The 21,906-nt window shown below is 42.6% G+C and overlaps 1 protein-coding gene across 2 annotated transcripts; it reads right to left on the minus strand.

Moving 5' to 3' along the window:
• Nucleotides 1-614: 614 nt before the first annotated feature.
• LOC306836092 (pyridoxal kinase-like) lies at nt 615-21,770 on the minus strand. 2 transcript variants are annotated; one of them, XM_079363018.1, is made up of 11 exons: nt 21,249-21,767; nt 13,221-13,275; nt 8,263-8,367; nt 7,967-8,050; nt 6,763-6,797; nt 6,174-6,259; nt 5,169-5,214; nt 4,705-4,816; nt 4,471-4,607; nt 4,278-4,344; nt 615-3,700 (listed from the first exon to the last, which is right to left on the minus strand). In XM_079363018.1, the coding sequence occupies exons 1-11, from the start codon at nt 21,327-21,329 to the stop codon at nt 3,585-3,587; spliced, it is 924 nt and encodes a 307-aa protein (XP_079219144.1). In that variant the 5' UTR covers nt 21,330-21,767; the 3' UTR covers nt 615-3,584. The 2 variants fall into 2 exon arrangements, with proteins under 2 accessions (XP_079219144.1, XP_079219145.1); XM_079363019.1 differs by lacking the exon at nt 13,221-13,275 and having other exon boundaries at nt 21,249-21,770.
• Nucleotides 21,771-21,906: the final 136 nt, after the last annotated feature.

Consider the following 21,906-nt stretch of genomic DNA (forward strand, 5'->3'; position numbering starts at 1 on the left):
TTGACAAATGCAAAGTTACTCAAACAAGGTGAGCGAGTACATAACAAGGTTTTTTTTTTTTTTTTAAACTGGGAGGTTTAGTTGTTCTGCAAAAGACAGCGAGTAGGTGAAGATGAGAGGCGAGGGAAAACAGGGACAGTAGTGAGAAACAAGCGGAGCTGTTGGGGGGAAAGCCAGGGTACAAGTTAAACCACCTAACACACACACACACACACACACACGCGCACACACACACACACACACACACACACACACACACACACACAGCGAAGCTAAGGTTTAAACACTATCGCTACAGATCCAACAAACAGCTCTGGAGGATTTTTTTATGTGAATGGCCAGAGGGGGAGGATGAGAAAGAGGGGATGTGAGGCATCAAGGAAACACTTCTAAGGTTCAGTCCACCTTTTGATAAGTCCGGAAGAAAAACAATCTTCTTTTTTTTCCTTCTTTTTTTAGCAGATAGGGGAAAATGGATTCATCCAACACTGCGTTACATCACAGAATGATTGTCCTCTTGAACATGCCTCTCCCTTCTCTCCTCATGTGCACTATTCCTGTATTTTCTTGTACCCTCCTCCTCTCACATGCACACACATACACACAGAACCCTGTGACCATAAAGGACATTTATATACATGTACATACACTCTCTCAAACACAAAACGCACAGGCACCTACAGACACATGTTGACCCCAATAACACAGCGGACTGATCTGTTGGCAGGAAGCAGAGGATTGGAAAGTGCACATGTTGATCATAGAGCTTAAAGCTGGTTGGCCAAGTGCACGGACACAGCAGTATGTTGTTGATATGACAATCAGAGCTACATTGAAGCAACACATGTGTTTAAGAACCAAAAAAAAACTGAGATGGCATCCCCCTCCTCTAAAAGTCCAAGAGGTGTATCTGTATAACCTTAAGATGCTCTACTCTCTAAAACGAGTTGGTAACAAAGTGAAAATAAATCTTTTATCTCAGAAGTTGTTTGACAGAAAATTCCAAAAAAACATTTTTGAGGGCAATATAATTTGTTAATATAAAAAAAAAATGGTTAGTTAATTTAAAGAATACTCAAACCCATCAATTAAAATATACAAGGATCTCTATAGCTGTAACCAGAAAAGTTGCACATATGCAATCTTATTTCTTCCTTCTTTCAGGCCCACTGCAGAAGACTTTGCTGTGAAAAAGTACCTCCACATTTCAGAAATCCCCATGTTTCCTTCCACCCCTTCTCTCCCTCAGTGAGCAGTAATGTGGTGTTGAAGTGTGAGGTTCCTAAGGCAGTATCACAGTACAGTCCATAGAGAAACAACAACAGAACAGAATTACACTGGCCTGCCCAGAAACGTATATCCAGCTCAGGTGCGACACTGACACGGTCTGGATTTAGATGTTCTTTTTAAAGCATCAGATGAGTTGGTTTGCTCTTCCCCAAACTCAAAGGTGTCTTTTTAGTGATTTGACATCTTAGCTGTTTCCTCTAGTTCAAACATTCACACTTAGGAAGCATTGGGGAGGGGGGTGGGGGGGAATCCTGATGTTAATTGAAATCTCTTGTTTCCTGTGGTGCCCTGGTAGCTCTGTGGGCTAAGGCACATACCAGATATCACAACATCATCGGTTCAGAACTGGCTTATCACCACCGGCACTTGTCCTGTACTCCTACTTAAATCAGTGTCTCCTGTGGGAAAACGAAAAACGAAAACTGGCTGTATAACAAGGGTGGAAACATCGGAGAAGACAACATGGCTGCTTCACTGCACCAACTTCTGTTAACTAGTTGCGTAGCTAGTAAACAAGCCTCTTAGGCAAAGAAAAGTTTACTTTTTGATATTAGATATTTTGTTTGAACATTTTCAAGCTAAAAACAAATCACATATTTGTTGGTTCCAGCTTTTCAAATGTTTTGATTTTCTACTATGTAGTGTTTTACAGTGTCTTTGGGAAATAGGAGGGAATACTTTTCTTTGGCTTTGGGAATTATTGATTTGCATTATTTACAAATGCATTACTGGTTAGGGAAATAACAGACACATTAATTGAAGATAGAATAAATGGAGGCTTCATACTAGAATTCAAAGCTGTTAGAGTTACAGTTTGATGTGAAGCGAATCAGAAAGACAGTTCCTAAGAAAGATCTCTTCTGTGGTTTGGATCAGGGTGTTGTTTTCACAGCTTCTTGACACCTCCAGGAGTTCAGTGGCACACCTCTCAGATATAGACTTCTGGGCCAGAGCTGGACCAGGAACCGTAATGAAGTGGGCTGGTTCTGACACGCAGGTAACTGGTTTTTCTGATTGGTCAAGCACATCTACCGTGGACAGCTCAGTTAGCTGCTTTTTTTCCTTTTTTTTTGGATGATGAGATAGATTATGGTCAACCACACACTATCATACACTGACTTAATGCTAACAAGTGAAACAGGTTGAAGCCACTGGAGCCTGGGGAGTGCCAGAACCAGCCCTGATGTTTCTGGTTTGGGTGATATTGTAGTGTGTGTGGTCTATAGTACAGTAGCATCAACACAATGGTCCAATAGACAGATCAGATAGAAGATATCATACAGATGGTCCAATACAGTTATAGTACAACATCTATACATCAACTATACATTGTGCGTTTTTTTTCTCCTTTGTTTTATTTTGAATGGGTCTGGAGGGTTAGACTTGGTCACCATTACACTACTGCTGTTAAGACAAAGGAGGGGGGGGGGTATTGGACAGAGCCATAGATAAACAGTGTTGTAGTCATGCAGTAGCAGCAATTCAAAGTACTGCAATGGTGCCATCGATAACATTAAGACTCTTTCAAAGGTTGAATTGAATGGCATTTCAAATCATCATCTAGAATCATTTCACTTTAGATGTTGGATTTGGACTTTTGGGTAAATATTCAAATATGTTGTTGTGTTTTTGTCAAAGACAAAACAGCCCCAATTACTTAAGAGTTTAGATTTAAGGGCTCCGTCAACTGTGAGAAATCCAAATCTCAGGGGGAAAACAATCCTATAACCAACCTTGTATTAGTCTATTTCCCTTTCTTATGAAAGCACAGCAGATAAAGATTCTACATGATTCTCTAATATTTCCACACAGAACAATCTCGTATGAGGAAATAGGGCAAGCAGATGCAAATTGACTTATGTACCCTTGTATCCTTCTATTTTCAAAAAAGCTATTTAAAGCTTGTCATGTGTTATATTATGTGTAATATGGGATAAGAGCATTTACACTCTACATATTTCTAGTCTTATTTCTTATAAGAGAAGTGACAACAACAGCATAGTTCCAGTCTAAGCTGACCAAACACTCTGTCTATCCATGACTCTGGTTCTGGTCAAGGTGGAAGGAGTTGCAGGTAAGGGTTCAGTTTACAGGATCAGGACACAGAGGGCTTAAAGGGTTAACGGGGATGGGACTTAAGAGGGGGTTACAATACTAAAGGAGTTTAAGGAGTCTGGATGATGAAGTGTTGAAGTTTGGTGATGACGGTCAAGGTTTTACAGTGATGACAGATTTACCGAGATACAGGATTTGAGAGATTTATGGGTTAGTATGAGTCTTATGGGTCCGTTATGTTAGGATATGACAGTGGCCTCCGTAACTATAGCAGGGTCTTCTATGTCCGCTTTACTTTGAACCATCCGCAGCTCCAGCTGGGGCGGACTGGGCCTCCGACCAGGACCTGCCAACTCTGTAATCAAGAAAGAAGACTATTTGTTTTAACTGAGACATTAAACACGTGGCTTAGTGTCAAACAGTTTGAACACAACCAGCAGGCTGGTATGCAAGACAACTTCGACAAAAAAAAGAAAAGACAAGCCCAAATCTTAATTTCTATTAGATCAATAACCTCTGGAGGATTCAATTCCAACAGAGATGTGGTGACGACTCTCCTTTTGATCGTACTGGTGTTATTTTTGTCTGAGCTTTAAAGCTCCCGCGTAAAACTTTTGTTTTGTTTGTACTTTGGCGCCCCCTGGGGGCAAGGCAGTGTTGCAGATTTCTTTTTTCCTGTACATGTGTAAGTCGTGTTTTTTTTTGGATGAAAAACACACCCCGTTACCTTTTACAGTCAAATTGTTCAATGAATCCAAATGTAAATGCGAGCTATTTTTAAAATGCTAAAACTGCATGCTGTTGTAGCGGCGTCTGGCAGTGCTGACAGGAATGAATGAGAACATCAGGAGGCTCCTGTATGAACTTCAGTCTGTTTCATGACCAGATAAGAAATCCTCATAAGAGCTTGATTACAGGCCTACTTTTCTTACCGTGAGCATATGAAATGGTCCTCTGGATGACATGGTGCATCACTGAAAAAGTCTTCTCACACGCCATCTGAAGAGTGGAGCGAGTGAAAACAAAGCAGTTACCTCTACATGCCAGTGTACTTTGGACCTATCGACCTATGTGTTTTGTTTTCTCTAGTGGCATGCAAAAAGCCAAACACAGGTGTGTCTTTACCTTAAGGTCATTAGGGTAGTGGTGTGTCCACGCTAGCAGCATAGCAGCAAATAAATCTCCAGTTCCTACGAAGACGGCGTCCACTTTGGGCACTTCTATTCGAACTCTCTGCGTCGCCCTGCTCCCATCGGGGCGAACTAAACAACACGAAAAGGAACGCAAAACATGTTGAGGGGCTCCGTTTTGCTTGTCTCGCCTTACAAATATTCAGTCACATGGTCACATGGCGCCTACCATGGCGCTGGCTTCCCAGCGACACGAGGAAGCGGTCTCCGAGTCTGGAGGGCAGATCAGAGGAAGTGATGACCACTGTGTCTGGGCCCATAGCATGGAGGAGATCCATAACCTGCAGGCGAGTCAGTGAGTGAGATACTTGAACATGTACTGCAGGTAATCTATAAAGCGATGTGAGGTGTCTGAATCAATTGGAAACAGAGCTGTCAGATATTTCCTTGATTAGTTAATCAGATGTTTGCTCTATAAAATCTATTAAAACGAAGATGCCAAACACTTCAAAATGTCTTGTCAACACCTCAAAGACATTCAGTGTACGCTCAGAGAGGAGAAAAGAATGATTCATATATCAGTGGTCTAAACACTGCACCTCAAGCTTTCATGTGATGTTGCAGCCTCTAGAGCTAATACAGTTTATTTCTTCAAGAAAGGAAAGAAGGATTGGCTAGTTGTTGACATATTACCTCGACAGCATCTTTCTCTGTGCTGATGTTTTTCCCCGTCAATAATCTGAAGCACAAGTAAAACACAGCAGCGTTAATACAACAGCACTGTCACACAGAGGAACGCTACAGATCAGTTCATTACAGGGCAAAATGATCCTCCCTTTAAGGACTCAAATCACTGACCATATAAAGGCTCACACTGAAATAGTTGCACGTCTTATCTCATGCTAATCATTGGAACGCATAAGAGCAACGACATCAGTTAGAGTCGCAGCAGATAGAAATGTCTTTTTGCAGTTACACTGAATTACCATTAGGTGGAGCACCTTGACAGTGTAGCAGAAGAGTTAGCGAGCTGACGGTTCTCTTTTTCACTGATGTCAAATGTTGCTATTTTTTCCTAATTGGGACATTTAATTCCATTCAAGCAAAAAAAATAAAAAATGTGTATAAGTCTGCTTAATCTGGATGTTTCCATGAGAGGATAATTAAAAATCAATTTAAACTAAACAATAGACGTTGACATCGTTAGAACTCAGACCAGAGACATTGAAATCCACCTCTTTCACCCCGCTGCATGCACTTGTAGGTCCATCAACACAAACACATGTTGGTCTTGTGGCCAAGTGTTACAGAAATCCAAACAACTCAACCTAAACTGTTCTGTTTCGGATCCCACTTTTTGACTTCTCATCTCTAAAGATCTCTTATACGTATGATAAATGTTCCACACTGTGTAGAGAGGCGTAAAAAGAGTATTGAGTATGTTCAAACTGAAAAAAAAAAAAGTGGGGAGCGAAAACAAATTTTAAAACGATCCTTTCCAAAAGCCTCCAATGAAAGTGTTAGATAACGACCTGAGTGGCGTTACATAAAAACGATGCTCTGCTACACTTAGAATTACAAACTCATGAAGTTATGTATTGTCTCGGTACATTTATAATCACAGAAAATGTCAGATTTTCTGCAGGGTAATAGCAACACGAAAGTGCAAGAAAGAAAAAAAAACACACTTGTACTCACTCAGCCTCAAACTGGTTAGGAGTAATAATGTCAGCAACAGGAACCACCTTGTTCTTATAGACAGGATAAAGATTCTGAGGAACGTACTGTGGAACGACACACACAAGACAGAACAAATTAATCCGATGAACACGGCTGAAAAAACGACATACGTAAACTCATTATCTCTTTTTCGTTTGAACCTTTTCCCTAAATGTAATGTTTTCATGTTTACGAATGGTGTGCAACAGACAGGATGTGATCTTAATCCCTGGAAATGTGCACACACTCTGAGTCAGTGTAGACAGAGTCCAGTCAGATCACTATAATTCATCTGTCAGTGAGAAAGAAGCCCTGTCTGAGCAGTGCACTAACACACTGAAACACACACACACACACACACACACACACACACACACACACACACACACACACACACACACACACACACACACACACACACACACACACACACACACACACACACACACACACACACACACACACACACACACACACACACACACACACACAAGGCACCGAGATTAAGAGTGTTTGAATACGATATAATAACAGATGCATTAAACTGTTACATTGCAAATGATCTCACCATAGATCCATGATCACCGAGGACAGGGTCACATACTGAAATGACAAAAAAAAACAAAAAACACATTCAGAGTCCGGCTACAAACGTAAAACCTGAGACATTCGTCACATCACTTAAAGACTGCAGTGAAGGGGACTTAGAGATGTTACGACGCTGACAGAAAACAAACATATAAAGTCTGCTTTAAGCATGTCTTTGCTGCTTAAGGCCGACTGCCCGAGCATGGTTACCTCTTGTGCATAACGTCTTCATACAACACATGAAAGGCTTCATGTAAATATGAAGTTCTGCACGGTGGCGTCTGCAGCCACACATCGGAAAACAACGAAGAACATGACAGCTAATTTACTGACTTTACTCGAGCACGATCCCCCCCCCCCTTCAACACAGGCACTACGTCTTAACATCTACTAACATGGTTTCAGCAGTCTTGACTGAAGTCAATCCCCTGACTGGAGGAAACAGGGAGCGAGTTGTCCTGAGCAAACACTGAACCTTCTGTACATAAAGAGAGTTCATGTCAATATAAACTAAACTGATTCAAACAGATCCTTTTTTTCCTCTTCCTTCCTACATTTGTTTGTTTTCGAGTTATCTCTTTCTTTGTTGTGTTCTATATATTTTTTTTTGGTAAACTGTAAAGCATCCTTGGGTTTGTTTTCATATTTAATTTCTTTTTTTTTTTTCTTTTTTGGGGGAAAATGCAGTTTCTCAAGAGGACACTTGAGAAACTGCATTTTTATTCACTTCTACATCAACTTCATTTTTCAACACCGGAGGACAGCACTTAGAAATCAACATAAGAGACAGCATTTAGTGAGTGTCAGTCTAAAGAGATTTAAATTGATTCAAAGGGATGAGCTTGTTTAATTTCAAAGCTTCCATTTATGTGGAGCAGAGCGCCGGAGAGCAAGCTGTCCAGTCTTTAAGAAAGGTGAAGATTCAAGAGGAGCAAACGGAGTGAGTAGTAGTGCTTACTCGTGGTAATTTAAGGGCAGTTAAATGTTGACTGCACGGCAACAAAGTCACACTGCAGGACAACACATGATATCAAATAACACTAAAAATGCACCGATCTACCGGCTGGTGTCCGGTATCTGTGGATCTCCAGTTTGTAATCCGTGACCGACCGGCCCTATCAAACATATACGATACATACGCAAGCTAACATGTTAGCAGTGAGGATGTGGATGCGGTGACTCACCGTACACCAGGTTGGGGTTTGCTCTCTTCAGCTCCTGAACAATGTCCACGACCATCTCCAAGAAGGACGTGTCTCTGGTATACCCTGAACGCAAAACACACACACACACACACACACACACACACACTGAAATCACCAAATGTATTTTAGATTCAAAACTTTATCAGTATTTTTACTCTTCAGTTTTTTATATATTTTTTACAATTATTTTGTATCATTCTGATTTTTAAATCAGAATCCCCCGAACACGCGACGTAATCTAAAACCAGACAAAAGCAGATGTTTGTTTTCCACACCTGTTAAAACGTAGTCATACTGGTGTACGTTGTTCAGTTTGATTCCTTCATAAAGAACATGGAGCTCGTCTGCTGTCAACACCTGGCCTTTCCAATGAGAATAACCTGCAGAAACGAGGCGACACAAAGATAAGATTTAGCAACGCTTTCTCCACCCCTGATTCACACAAACACAAACACACACACGGAGCCACTGCAATGTATTCATATTGAAGCGGCACAAATTGCACACACACACACACACACACACACATTGAAGACTAAAAGTTGGTTTGGAGCCTTTCTGAATAGCAGACAGAGCAGTGATGTAAGCATGATCGTGTGCTAAGTGACATTTTCAAAGTGAAAGATGAGAAAAAAAAAAGTTTCCTCAGCTGATCAAACTATTTGCACGCATTGTTTCTGCATGTCAAATAAAACTGGCAGGAGCGATGAGGTGGAAGCCTGGACAGCGAAAACAAACTATGCGATGCGTTGACTATTATAAGTTAGATAGACAAAGGGCAACTGTTGTCAGTGTGCGGCACTATTGGGTAAAGTTACAGACTCGTTCTTCTCTCTGCTGCGTGACTAAACATCATCTTATTCAATGTGACCTGACTCCTGTACACTTCAACGAACGAAGAACAAAAAGGAAACATATTGCCTCCAACACACACACACACACACACACACACGCACACACACACGCACAGTGCAGCAGGTCTTTGAGCAGCAGGTAGCCACAGCGTCCGGTCATTCAGGAACAGAGGGAGGTCTTGGGGAGAACGAGGACACATGCCATGCTATTAACAATCACCTTCATCCTGAATGGAGGTGTGTTGTTTGTGTAGGTGTGTGTTCTTTTTGTACATGTGGGTGTGCACGCGTGTAAACTATATCATGGCACTGTGTGTTCCGATACGGCTGTGACGGGAATGTTAATGTAAGGCACGCATTGGTGCAAGTGTGTCTGCGTATGTCATGTTTGCTGCAGGCGGATGATGTCGCAATACCAGGTGAGTCACAGCCATGTCACGTGGTGGGGGTTCTGGTTGCTAAGCAACAAGCCGGGAGAAAGCCAAAGGGGCTACGAAAGAGAGATGAGCAGTCAGAGCTCTGCGTGTGTGTGTGTGTGAGAGACTGGAGGCAGGCCTACAGATTAGAGCGGCGCTTGTCGTCATCATTCGCTGCTGTCGCAATTCACAGCGCCTGCTGCTGTGAACCGCTGCGTCCCCTTCTCTCTCTCTGCCTCCCTCTCCTCGTTCTGTCAATCGTCTGCCGTCTGTCGCGCTCATTCAAAAACGTCCTGTCTGTCTTCCTCTCAATTAGCCTTCTCCATCCCTCTCTCCCCAGCTGCCCGCTCTCTTTCTCACAGATGCAAATGTCTTCACCAACACCTCACACTAAATGACATTCTCGCCTCCAGGAAACAGAGAACGTTCATCTCTAAGAGATGTGATGAAACGCATATTTGATTTGGGGGAATTGGTACGTTAAAAAAAGATGTGGGGGTATTTCGTATCCCTTTTATCGTCTGACGTGGATCACAGTCTGCTACGTCACAGGGTACCGTAAATTCCGTACTATTGAGCGCACCTGGATATAAGCCGCACCGGCTAAAAATAAGTAAATAAATGTATTTGTACATATATAAGCCGCACTTGATTATAAGCCGCAGGTGTCCACGCTATAACAAGAGCTATTTACACAGACGTAGGCTACCGGTAACATCCGCAAATACTGTAGCGTCTGTACGGACGTTAAAGGACGACGAGAGCGTTCAAATAATAACTTAATAACCTGGTCACTGTCGGCCGTGACCACGCCGTTTACAGCAGAGAGCAACACATAACTTGCCGTAACAATCCAACTCTCTCCCCCAGCGTTCTCTCATACAGCCACTCAACACGTTCTCGCTGGTGCATTCACTGACTCTCCACATAATCGGAATTATGAACACATTATCAACTACTGACTTTACAACATGAACCGTTACAATACGAAGCCTAGCCGACGGTGTCTGTAACACGGCTGATGAAAAAGATGACCGTAATATATTTCACAAGAAAAAGTCCATCCATTCACTGCCTCAGAATTACTTCATTACTCACTTCCTCAGTCTCTGTTGTCGCTGTCAGTGTCATCTTAACGTGCAGCAGCTCTGTTAGCTTCTTTGACAGCCAGGTCGATCGCCTTTAACTTGAAAGCTGCATCATATGTATTTCTCCGTGTGTTTTCCATGATGAGGGTGCGTGCATGAAGCGCAAAATGACTGATATTAAGATCCGACGTGACGAAGTCAAATGTTTTTGCGGCAGAAGCTCATTGTCCCGCAAGAAAAATCCATAAATAAGCCGCACCGGAGTAGAAGCCGCAGTGCTCGAAGTGTGAGAAAAAAGTAGCGGCTTATAGTCCGGAATTTACGGTAATTATAACAGAGAGCTTTAAAACATACCTTTACAGTCGTCGTCTAATTGATCTCTGATGGTTCTTATAATAAACTGAAGGTCACTGTTATCCTGTGTCGGCCTTACTCAGAAAATACACATCCCTCTTAATATCAATGAGACTCTCAGGGTGGTAATGATGATCAATCCAACGCCATCTGGCATGGAAAAAAACCACCCAACAAAAACAAACAAAGTGTCCCAGTAACATATTTGAAAAACACTTTCCACTTTTTTTTTTCTTTCTCCATAGGCATGTTTTTGTTTTTCTTTATCTTTTGCTTCTACATTCTGTAAAAGCCTTTAGTGTGAGTTTTGCTCTCTCTTTAGTCTGTTGGTGCTTCTTGTTGTACTCCTGACTTCCTGCCTTTGCTTTGTCTGTGACGATATCTGTTTTTCAAAGGTGCTTTAGAAATAAGAAGTTATCATTATCATTGTACACAAATACAACAAATAGAGTAAATAAATATGGTAGAAAAAAAAAGACAAAGCAAAAAGAATCAGTGAAACTCCCAAACACAGAGCATCTGATGCTGCTACAGACGAGTCCTGCGCTCGCGCACACAACGACTGGTAGTGTAAACCTCAGTCCATGTATTGGTGTCCGTCCAGACATCAAGGACATGACAGAAGTGATGCAGCTTTGAAAAGGCCTGTCAAAAAAACAAAAACAAACAAACAAACAAACAAGGGGTGCTGGTAGCCTAGTGTGCACGGCCCATGTGCGGAGGCTACAGTCTGGGTTGGAACCCGACCTGTGGCTCATTTTTGTCATTCCCCACCCTCTCTGATTTCTGACTCCACTTTCTTGTCTCGAGTGAGATTTTAAAATATTGTGATTTGTCAATACGAAGCTTATTTTCTTATTCTAAAAATGTTCTTAAAGAAAATAAGGGTGTCTAAAGAAACTTTCTGCCATATTTGCTTGAACTATTTCTTGTTTTTACATCAGCGGATTTTTTTTCCTCTTATTACCTCACCTCCAGGTCACTAATCCCCCAGCTCTACTTTAAAGTTCGATATAATGTCGAAACATCACCTGATGTAGTTTAGTAACAGGGGAAAAGCAGCTTCTCTCACAAACAAACCGGTCATGAAAAAGCATCAAACGGGATAGGACGACTTTGAATAAGAAACAAGCAGCAGGACTTCATGGACGTGGTCGTGGTGTGGGGACGTCTGAGTGGACATATTTCTATGAGCAGCTGTGTTTGTTTTCACGGCACTCTGCTGAGTCATTCCTGAAGTTCAGTTTGCATGAATAACGCGAGCCGCCTGACAACGTTTCAGAGGCACAGTGTGTGAGAAAGACAGGAAACATTCATGCTGACACTACTTCTGTGTCGTTTTTTCTTCTTTTTTTAAATACTAAACATCTCGTTGTTAGTGCAACTACGATTTTTGGAAAAGTTATTAAATGTTCACTTGTATTGTTTAATATTTACCCGAGTTATATCATCTGTTAGTTTGGCTTTAATTATTAATAAAACATGAAGAATGGGGCGCTTAGGTCTAGAGACGACAGTCAAATAGAGCGTAAATGTTATCGGACGAAGCCTGAGTAACGTCAGCCATCTGTAACTGCAGGGGGCTCCATAGGCTCACATGGTAGCAGCCGCCATGTTGGAAATACCGTCTCAGTCTAACTTTCAGTCAACATAAGGAAAAGACTAGGAGCTGGAGCTGAGGCGAACCGTCACATCGCTCCGAGCTGTCAATCATGTCAGCTCTGGGGGGGCGCCGATAGCTCAGCGGCAGCGACAGCGCGCGTACCATGTTGCGAGGCCTCGCTCCTCGCGCGGGCGGCCCGGGTTCGCGTCCGGCCTGTGGCCACTTTCCCGCATGTCTCTCCCCACTCTCTCCCCCTTTCCGACTCTATCCACTATCCTCTATCAATAAAGGCAAAAAGGCCAAAAACAAATCTTTAAAAAAAAAAAAAAAAATCATGTCAGCTCTGTTATGAATAATCAGACCTAATTTGTTTCTTGTACCAGGTTGTAAACTTTTTTTGTTGCCTGTGTAAGCGAGCCGGTCCTCATGCGGACTCTCAACGAGCTGCAGGACTTTGCACTTCCTGGCTTCATTTTGTCTAGACCAGCGTTTGCTGCTTGTACAGTCCTCATCATATTGGTTGCAGGTTCCACTCCCCGACTCTCCCTCCCCCACTTTTCTTGCCTTTCTACAGATGTCTTATCAATAACAATTAAAGGGGGAAAAAAGCACAAAAAAATGATCTTAAAATAAACATGAAGAACTGTGTAAAAAATGTGAGTTTGTTATTTATTGCATGTGAAATTGTCACCATAAAAATTGAACTGTATGCAGCTCAGTGACCACCCAAAACACTCGACACACTCAGCTGTGGCGAACAATCGTCCTTCTGACACTCACGTACGCCTCATCACAACACTAGAACCGCTGGCTGACTCATAACGCTCCCACACACATACACACACACACACACACACGAAACTAAATCTCAAACACGTACAGTCCGCTCGCAGAAACGTGCAGCACTGTCCGTCTTACCTGTGTGGTTAGAGAACTGGACAGAGTTGATGGAGTCCACCTCGAACCCTAAGACCTGGACACAGGAGACAAGAGAGGAAGACGTGAGCGTTAAGATTAGCCTCCGTGCTAAAAACACCGTACTCCTGCAAGGCATCCAGTAGCAGTATACAGACAGGCGGGACACAAGACATTAGTTACAATAACCCCCAAACAAGATTTAGCAGCCCCTATGTGACTAAGCGTAAACATAATTACAGGTTAAACCTGTGCAGTTAGCATTAGCATTGGACTTCAATTTATAACCTGTGAAGGAGAGAAAAACATGTGCTGATTAAAAGAGACCTGTAAACAAAGTGCTGACCTTCTAGAAACTTGTGTTGTTTGTGCATGTAACTCTTGCTTTGTGTCGTTTTCCTGTTTTTAAACTTCAAGCACATCTGTAACTAACCAGTAACGTGATTTAAAGTGATAAACAACCCTCTGCGTGACTTTATCTACCTCTGACTGGGACACACCGTGACTTATATCTGTGGATATAAAACATCATCCTGCTTGTTTTTTTTTTTCCCTAGCTCAAACCCGCACTTCTCTCAAGGTTTTATATGTTTAGTAACTAGCAGAGGACACATGCGGCCATCCACGTGCGCACTCAAGTCGTTATCTGAATGACTTTATTTAATTGGGCTGAAGAGAGACGCAGCCCGAGTGAATGGGTTCTTTTGTTCCATTCGATTGACTGTAACGCGGAGATACAGCTGTCTGCCTTCAAAGGAGGAGAGGCAGCGTGGATGTTTAGCTTTGACCTTGGAAATACTCGTCAGCGCTCCAGCAAGTGCTGTCTAAAGTGATGAAGTCTTTCCCAAGTGCAGCATATGTTTCCTGAAATGCTGTGTTCGTGTCATCAGCGTGACACGCTGAGCTCTCAGTGGTGTCAGGAGTGCTGAACATGACACCGTTTTGACTGACTACACTTCAAAGACAAACGCATGACAAGAAATCTGTCTGAACTATAATAATAATAATAATAAAAAAAGTGTAAATGTCCAACTTCTTAAGTTATTCATATCCAAAGGGAAGTCCTGATTTATCTCTGCTGAAGTGACGCAGCAAATCTGTTTACATATCAGTTTACATATCAGTTGGCTTGAAGTGAAAGACAGGATCATCAGAGAGCGTTGCTTTTCACACGGCGGCCGTCTGCAAGAAAACCCAGTGGAAGAAAAAGGTGCAAAGACGCGCGTGGTCATGTGAATCAGTCTAAAGTATGGAAATCAGTGTGCAACAGATCAGTGTGATAATTTAAAACTGTCCGTTTCTCGTGTCCGCGCTGAGCACTTTATCTGGAAGCTGATCTGTTGTTTTGTTTTTTTTCTTAACTTATTGTCTGTAAACTGTTTTAATCATGTCTTATTTATCATGACGTGTGCTGCTGCCCTCTTGGACAGGTCACTCTTGTGAAAGAGATCTTGATCTCAATGGCTTCATTACCTGGTTAAATAAAGATTAAATTCAATAAAAAAAAAAAAAGTTTCCAAATATGGTCAAGGTGCCCTCCAACTGCTCGCAAACTCCCGATTGGAGGAATCGTTCACTTAAAAAAAAAGTATATGCACTGGACCGTGTATTTCAGGTCTGTGTGTGGGATGTCTCTCAATAATAAAGGGATCAATTAAGTATAACATCAAATTCCTTCCTGTGATAATGCATGGGAGTGCAGATCTGCTATGCTTTCATGTTAAATGGGAGCCACTGCAGTCCTTTTAAAAGGCCTTCGAGCTCATTGGAGTGTCCTTATGTTAACTGTATACTTTAACGTAAGGGAGCTGGAGCGAATGCTGGATCATTTAAATACGCAACAGGCACCATCCAAGTCTCCAAAAATAAAAACAAAATGATATCAACTATTCCAAAAGGAATGGTTTAATTTAGTGCTCCTGTATTGGCTGGAATTGAATACTTTGAGCACTGACCATCTTCACACTACGGTGGCTGATTGTTTCTGATGGATGAAATGAAATGAGTGGATCATTTGGCAAAGACGATGTCACATATTCCTCAGCTCTTTGAATTGACATGCAGTTCATTGGAAGTTAGACAAACAAGTGTTTTTGGAAGTTTCAGTATTCATGTATCGAATGTATTTAAAGAGATCGGTTTCTTAACGCTGTTCCGGAGTTTTTCCATAATGATGTGCTTGACTGTTTTTTTTCGAGACAGCTCAGGGTTAACCCGTCTGTTTGCAACGCGTTCCTTTTGTGCGATTCCAGTCCTCATGTACATGAGGCTAAAGAATATGGAATTTGGGTCACATCCTTATTTCGCACTCTCATTCACAAGCCTGAAGTCGGTGACACGGAGAAGCTGTTCACAAGCTGCTGAATGGAGTGCGTCGTCGTCGGAAATGAAAGTCAACACTTTCTTTATTAGGGGAAGACTTTTGGTAAATTCTCCCCACAAAAAATAAGGAATCCCTTTCACAAGTGAGAAATGACGCGCCTCTTTAATTAGCGTGTGTCACCGACAGTAGTACAGGCTGATTCCATCTGGGTCAACACCAACACTGTGTGTACTGCATCATGACTAAGCAGGCAGAGTCCCTCAGCTATGGGGTAGCCCTGTTCATTCAGTATAAACTGCATGTTAATAACAAATGTCGTGTTTTTGCCTTCATCAGCCTTCGATGATGCTCTTTAGTCACGTCCATTTAAACATTAACCATTACATTTCTTCCGGTTAGTCACGGTAGACACGTTCGATTGACATGCTCAGGCAGACTAATAAAAACCATCGAGCTGGACCTGTAAATCTCCAAGCCTTCAGTCATTCAAGCAGCTCGCTTACGGATTAAATGCTTCCTTAAGGCATTAAGGCCTGTTCACTTTAATGGCTGAATCTGCCCGGTCTTTCAGCAACGCTTAACTGTTGAACGGCACCAGAGTGAGACATCACAGATGTGACTAGATGCTGGGAGCGGCAGTATTGCTAATGCTGCGTTCCAGGTCGAATGGGAAGTGGGAAAATTCTGAGTTCGCAGTTGGAAGTGTCAACTGGAACGCCGCCACCCCCCACCCCCCTCCCGAAGTCGTGTTTACTCGTCAGAAAGTCGGAGCAACTCGGAGTAGCCCGAGTTAGAATCCGACACGGCGGCTACGTGCATCAACCATACGCTAAAGCTGACTGTAGTGTTTACGAGCCACTTGCTCCTCTTTTTGCGTGTTTAAATCAATCACACTGACAGTTCTCTCTGTGCACATGTTGACATGTTGTTATCGTCTGCTCTTCAAACTGTCAAACACCATACAGTACAACAATCTTTTCCCATGTCAAAGGCGTAGCTCTGTTTGGTGCACATTTGGCATATTGCACGAATGAATTTGCTAGTTTTCACTTTTCCTTCGGTTAAGATGTTCCCAAAGACGCTGTCAAGTTTTCTGTTCAGAAAAACTCAAGAAATGAGTGAAGTTGGTTTGTTATTAGTACTGTTATAGTAATTGCGTTAGCCTGTAGACTTCTCTTTATTAACAACTTGTATGTATTCTTTTGTAATTGCTTTGTGGAGGTAATAATATTGATCACCGACCTATTCAACTTTAATAACAAGTCTGACTCAAGACTAATGTCTAATATTGTATTAGTCCAGGAAATAGCACCAAAAAAAAATGGCTCTTAAACGTGTTACTCTAAATCCATGCAGTCCAGTTCCAATGCAGCCTGTCTCCATTAACAGTGATGTCATCAGGAGGAATCCTCTGGCAGCCAATCAGAGCCCTGATGCCTCTCACACTTCTGCTAACCGGCTCGCTGACAGACCTCAGATTCTCCTTTGTGTCAGCAGGGGATGCCCCGCACACGTAATGACATCCTTATCCTCTTATCCTATATCTTCGACACTCAGCCAATCATTATGGCTGTAAAGATTTCACAAACTCGACTGCACACCTCCGCAGACAAAATACAGGCTGCAAAGGTTTTTGTCAGCTTGAACAGAAACGCTGTAATCCTTCCCTCTGTATTGTGGTTTTACTGTAAAAATGGGTTGGCAACTTTAGAGAAACCAGTAAGAGAAAGATGCAGCTGGAGAGGTGCCAGATCATTTCCTGAGCACTACCAGGGTGCCTTTGAGCAAGGCACAAAATCCCCCCCCCACCAGCTCCACTTTAAAGTCTCTCTGTCAGTGCATGTCATCCTGTTTGTGCATGAGTCTATGTGTGTTACACGTTTACCAGAGTGTAAACAGCCAATTTGATCAATACAGTAAAATAAAAAAATAATAATAGTCCATCATTTGTTGGCTACATCATTAAAGGTGCTTTTCATGCTGCGTGTGGATGCAACATTGTTTCTCTGATTTGAGTTGCTGACAAGTGAGCAATCTCTTCTTCTCAGACTATGTAATGTGAAACCGTGAAGTGACAGATGATGAAAACACGACATCATGGCAGCAGGGGCCGATTCAACCCCCCCCCGGGTGTATGCTCATGTCCTGTCTTAGTTATGTTTCCATATGAAGCGCTTCATTTTGAACAACACATCTGCAAAAATTACACCACAGTAGAACAGCATTTAATCACAAACTGCTTTACATGCTGGTCAAGACATAAAGGATACAACTGTGTTTTAAACGGTATGCATCGATTGCTTCTACACAGGCAGTGAACTTAACTATGACCTGCTTTGTTTAAGCTCTAGCTTTCATTGTCTGGTTTCATTCTGCATTGTAAACACTATTTGAACACAAGCCGGGTTAGCAGGCTTTAATCAGCCGTAAAAGTTGAGCATTAATGGCCGCGCTGAACACTGGTGACATGCATCAAAGCCCAGTAGCCATTAGGATAACCGCGAAATACATCCCGGGGCCCGGCAGGCTAAAAATAGACTCTGCACTTCTCACAACAAGTGACTGTCTTTCAGAAAGACGGGACGTGCACTGCAGGGCCCGTTTTAGCCTCGCCAGCACTGCTACCGGTGGAAAATATGAAAGTATGAGAAATCGCCAGCATCATCATTCCAGTGGCATTAATGAGCCCGAAGCAATCACTGTTTTCATCCTACAGTCAACATTAGCGACGATAAAAGGAAACTGAGTATCACATTCAGTGCCAGGAGGAGCGTGTAACCTCTGTGTCTTTCCTTATAAAATCCAATCAATGGCTTGTTTTGTTCCCGTTTGACGCTCCTTGATCTGCCTGTTATGCCCTCTGCTCAGCATTTTTGTAAACTCCGCCTTTAGTGAAGGACATTACGACTCTTAGCGTTGCTGCTATATTAGCGCTAACGTAAGTAATGGGTCAACACAAAGCCGCTCGTTCTCATTATATTAGGCTAAAGAGGAAGACTGCTCTCAACCGCTCCTCCTCTTTAAGTGCCTGACAGCCTTTAACCTGTCGATAAGTGGCTGAATTCAAATAAAAGGCCGACAAAGAGATAGCGTTCTTGATGATCAAATAATGCAGTCTCAAAGAAAACCAAAAGCAAACAAGTCATCCTTTGGTCTTCAGTCAGTAAAATGACATGAAGGTTGGCAGATTAATACCAGGAAATCCAACTTCCATTTTTTTCGTTGAATCATCCAGATGTGTAGCGTGTACTTCATTGCTTGTGTTTTGAACACTTTTCCTTTTCCAGGTCTGAGGAGGAGACCACTCAGGGTTGTGATGTTTAGATACTGAAGGATTCTTTAAACACCATTTTCAAGAATCTTTAAGAGTACCGTTAGTTTTCTAAAGCAGTAATACAATGCTATATTGACCGAAGCGTCAACTCCTGTGGGTTACACTTACATTACAGCTGTGCTCATAAGTTTACATACACTCGCAGAAATTTTTGGTCATTTTTCAATAATACAAAAAGCTTTCTTTCACTCATGGTTAGTGGTTGGGTGAAGCCATTTATTATCAGACAAAAAAGCCTCCAGTTCCTGTAAATTCTTGGGCTGTCTTGCATGAACTGCACGTTTGAGATCTCCCCAAAGTGGCTCCATGCTATTGACGTCAGGAGACTGAGACGGCCACTCCAGGACCTTCACTTTTTTTCTGCTGTAGCCAATGACATGTCGACTTGGCCTTGTGTTTCGGATCATTGTCATGTTGGAACGTCTAAGTACGCCCCACGCTCAGCTTCCGCGCTGATGAGTGCAAGTTTTTTTCTCCAGTGTTTTCTGACAACGTGCTGCATTCATCTTGCCGACAACTTTTAACCAAGTTCCCCGTGCCTTTGTAGCTCACACACCCCCAAAACATCAGCCATCCACCTCCGTGTTTCACAGGAGTGGTGTACTTTTCATCGTAGGCCTTGTTGACTCCTCTCCAAATGTAACGTTTATGGTTGTGGCCAAAAAGTTCCATTTTGGTCTCATCACCCCAAATAACTTTGTTCCAGGAGTGTTGAGGCTTCTCTCTGTGCTGTTTGCAGCACTGGACGAAACATGGAGCTCAAAAGCTCACTGACTTTTTATACACACAGGCTGATTACAAGCAAACAAATCACAGGTGAGGCAGGTTACCTTCAGTTGCCATTTTGACCCATGTGTGTAAACTTGTGTTTATGTTATCTGGCCAAAAACCTCCAGGGTATGTAAACGTTTGATCAGGGTAATTTGGGTATAGCTTTTGTTGTCATTTAAAAGAGCAAACACAACTGTTTAACAATAATAAATGACTTCTGAATTTATTTATTTTTTTAAATCACAAATTCCACCAGGGCTTGAAAACTTATGAGTACAACTGTAACAATACAGAAACTGAACGTGTTGTGTGCTTTGAGCTTTTGTAACCAATTATATCCAACGAGATGTAGAATCTGCAGAGGCAGTCACGAGTCACGATCCAACTGTGTTTGCAGTAAAAAAAAAAAAAAAAAAAAAAAAGGAAAACAGTGACACATACAGTATATCCTTTTCCTTCAACGTTTGCAAGTTTCTCAGAATATCAACACAGCAAATAGCTGTATGGATTACCTGTCCCCCCCCACCCCCCCTTGTAGTGATGACTTGAGGGTTATCACTGCAGGAGACTGGTTGTGTCTATCTAAATGTCCCCATGCATGTCACGGTCATTACGGCGGCCGGTCTGTCTGCCTGAGGAACAGCTGTCAGCATAGATGGATACCTGAAGCACCCGCTCAGAGGTGGAGGTGACTAGTTAACAGTCTGAGCACAAGGTAAACATTTCCCTCTGACCCTTTAGATTATCATTAGCCAGCTTTTGCAACACACTGGGAGCTGTAGCCTCCGTTCTCATGGATCGGCTACCTAAGGATGTACATTAACCTGTGCAGGAGAAGCTCACAGGAAGAATTCTTCTCTTATCCAACAAGGGTCAATTGATTAACACCTGCAGCTCCATTACCAGACATTTCACTGCCACATCTGCTGAGCCAACAGGTTATAAAAAGCATAATAGATGTTTTATAGAAAGGCACTTGAATACACAATAAACATGGTCATTTGCAGAAGAAGAAAAAACATCTTGATCCATTATCGGACACCCTTGTAATGACAGGTGGCGTGCCATTATCTCCCCACTCGATTTTAAGTTCTGCTTTCATGGAAAACATTTAGGAAAAGAAAAAGTCAAATACATGTATTCATATAAAGAAACCAGCCATGAAATTATGTATATTTCAGGAGGAGGGTTTACTCGCTCAGTAAATGAATCTGTCGTCGCGGTTAAAGCTGATTATGTTGACGACCATGCTGTTATTTTTGGTCTTTTCACGCCGTGTTCAGCATTTTAATGATCTCTGCAGCTCACGTTGAAGCTAAATATCGACAAATATAATACAAGGGATAAAAAAATAAATCTTTGGCGACGGGTTAGGCTGATGACCGACGTCCCTCAGCAAATATTCTGTAAACTTTGTACGAAATAATGATCATGTATGGTTTACCAAAAGGCGTCGTTAACATCTGTTAACGTTGTGGGTTTACATTTTCAGTCAAATCTTCTGGGCAAAGAGAAACCAAGCGTGTCAGACAGGGTCGTGTCCGATAAAGGGTGTCGCGACGGTGGTCGTGTCCGACAATGGGTGCACGGAAATTGTATTTACCTGTAATGGGAAAGAGGCGCTCTTGTTGCCCACATATCCCCGGACTACATGGCTCTGTATGGACAGAACACGACATTCCATGGCGGCTCCCGGTCAGCCGAGGAAGGATGCAGATAATCCGTTACTTCAACGCTGATCACGGCCACACATAACAGTACGAAAATTAAATCAGACTGACAGCGGCGGCAGCGCTTGCTAGCTAGGCTAAACCAGCTGTGTAACAGGATGGCGCGTGTTGTGGTTGTAACGGAGGATGATGTGCTGCGAGCGCGTGTGATGGGAAGGAGAGAGAGAGAGAGAGAGAGAGAGCGCGTGCGGTCGGTCCAACGCACCGTGAGCAGCGGGGGACTCGTTTTTTGACAACGACTGTAAACGATGTTGGTGTTGTCCTGAAGCTAAACCAACTGAGGATTCAAAGAAAAAAACTGTCACGAGCTGGCCAGAAAACCGAGGAGTCGCGTGTAGCTACACTGACACTGAAGGACAAATAGAAACACGCGCACTTGCGTACACGCGCACGCCGGTATTCTACGCAGGCAAGCTGAGTGACCGCCTAAACTATATGACGTCACCAAAGGGCCATTTAGCGCATCTCGAGCTGATCAAAACAGCTGGAATTGAATGTGAATGGCATCTGTCTTATATTGTGATCTTTCCC

Source organism: Symphodus melops (assembly GCF_947650265.1).
Source record: "Symphodus melops genome assembly, chromosome: 15".
NCBI lineage: Eukaryota > Metazoa > Chordata > Actinopteri > Labriformes > Labridae > Symphodus > Symphodus melops.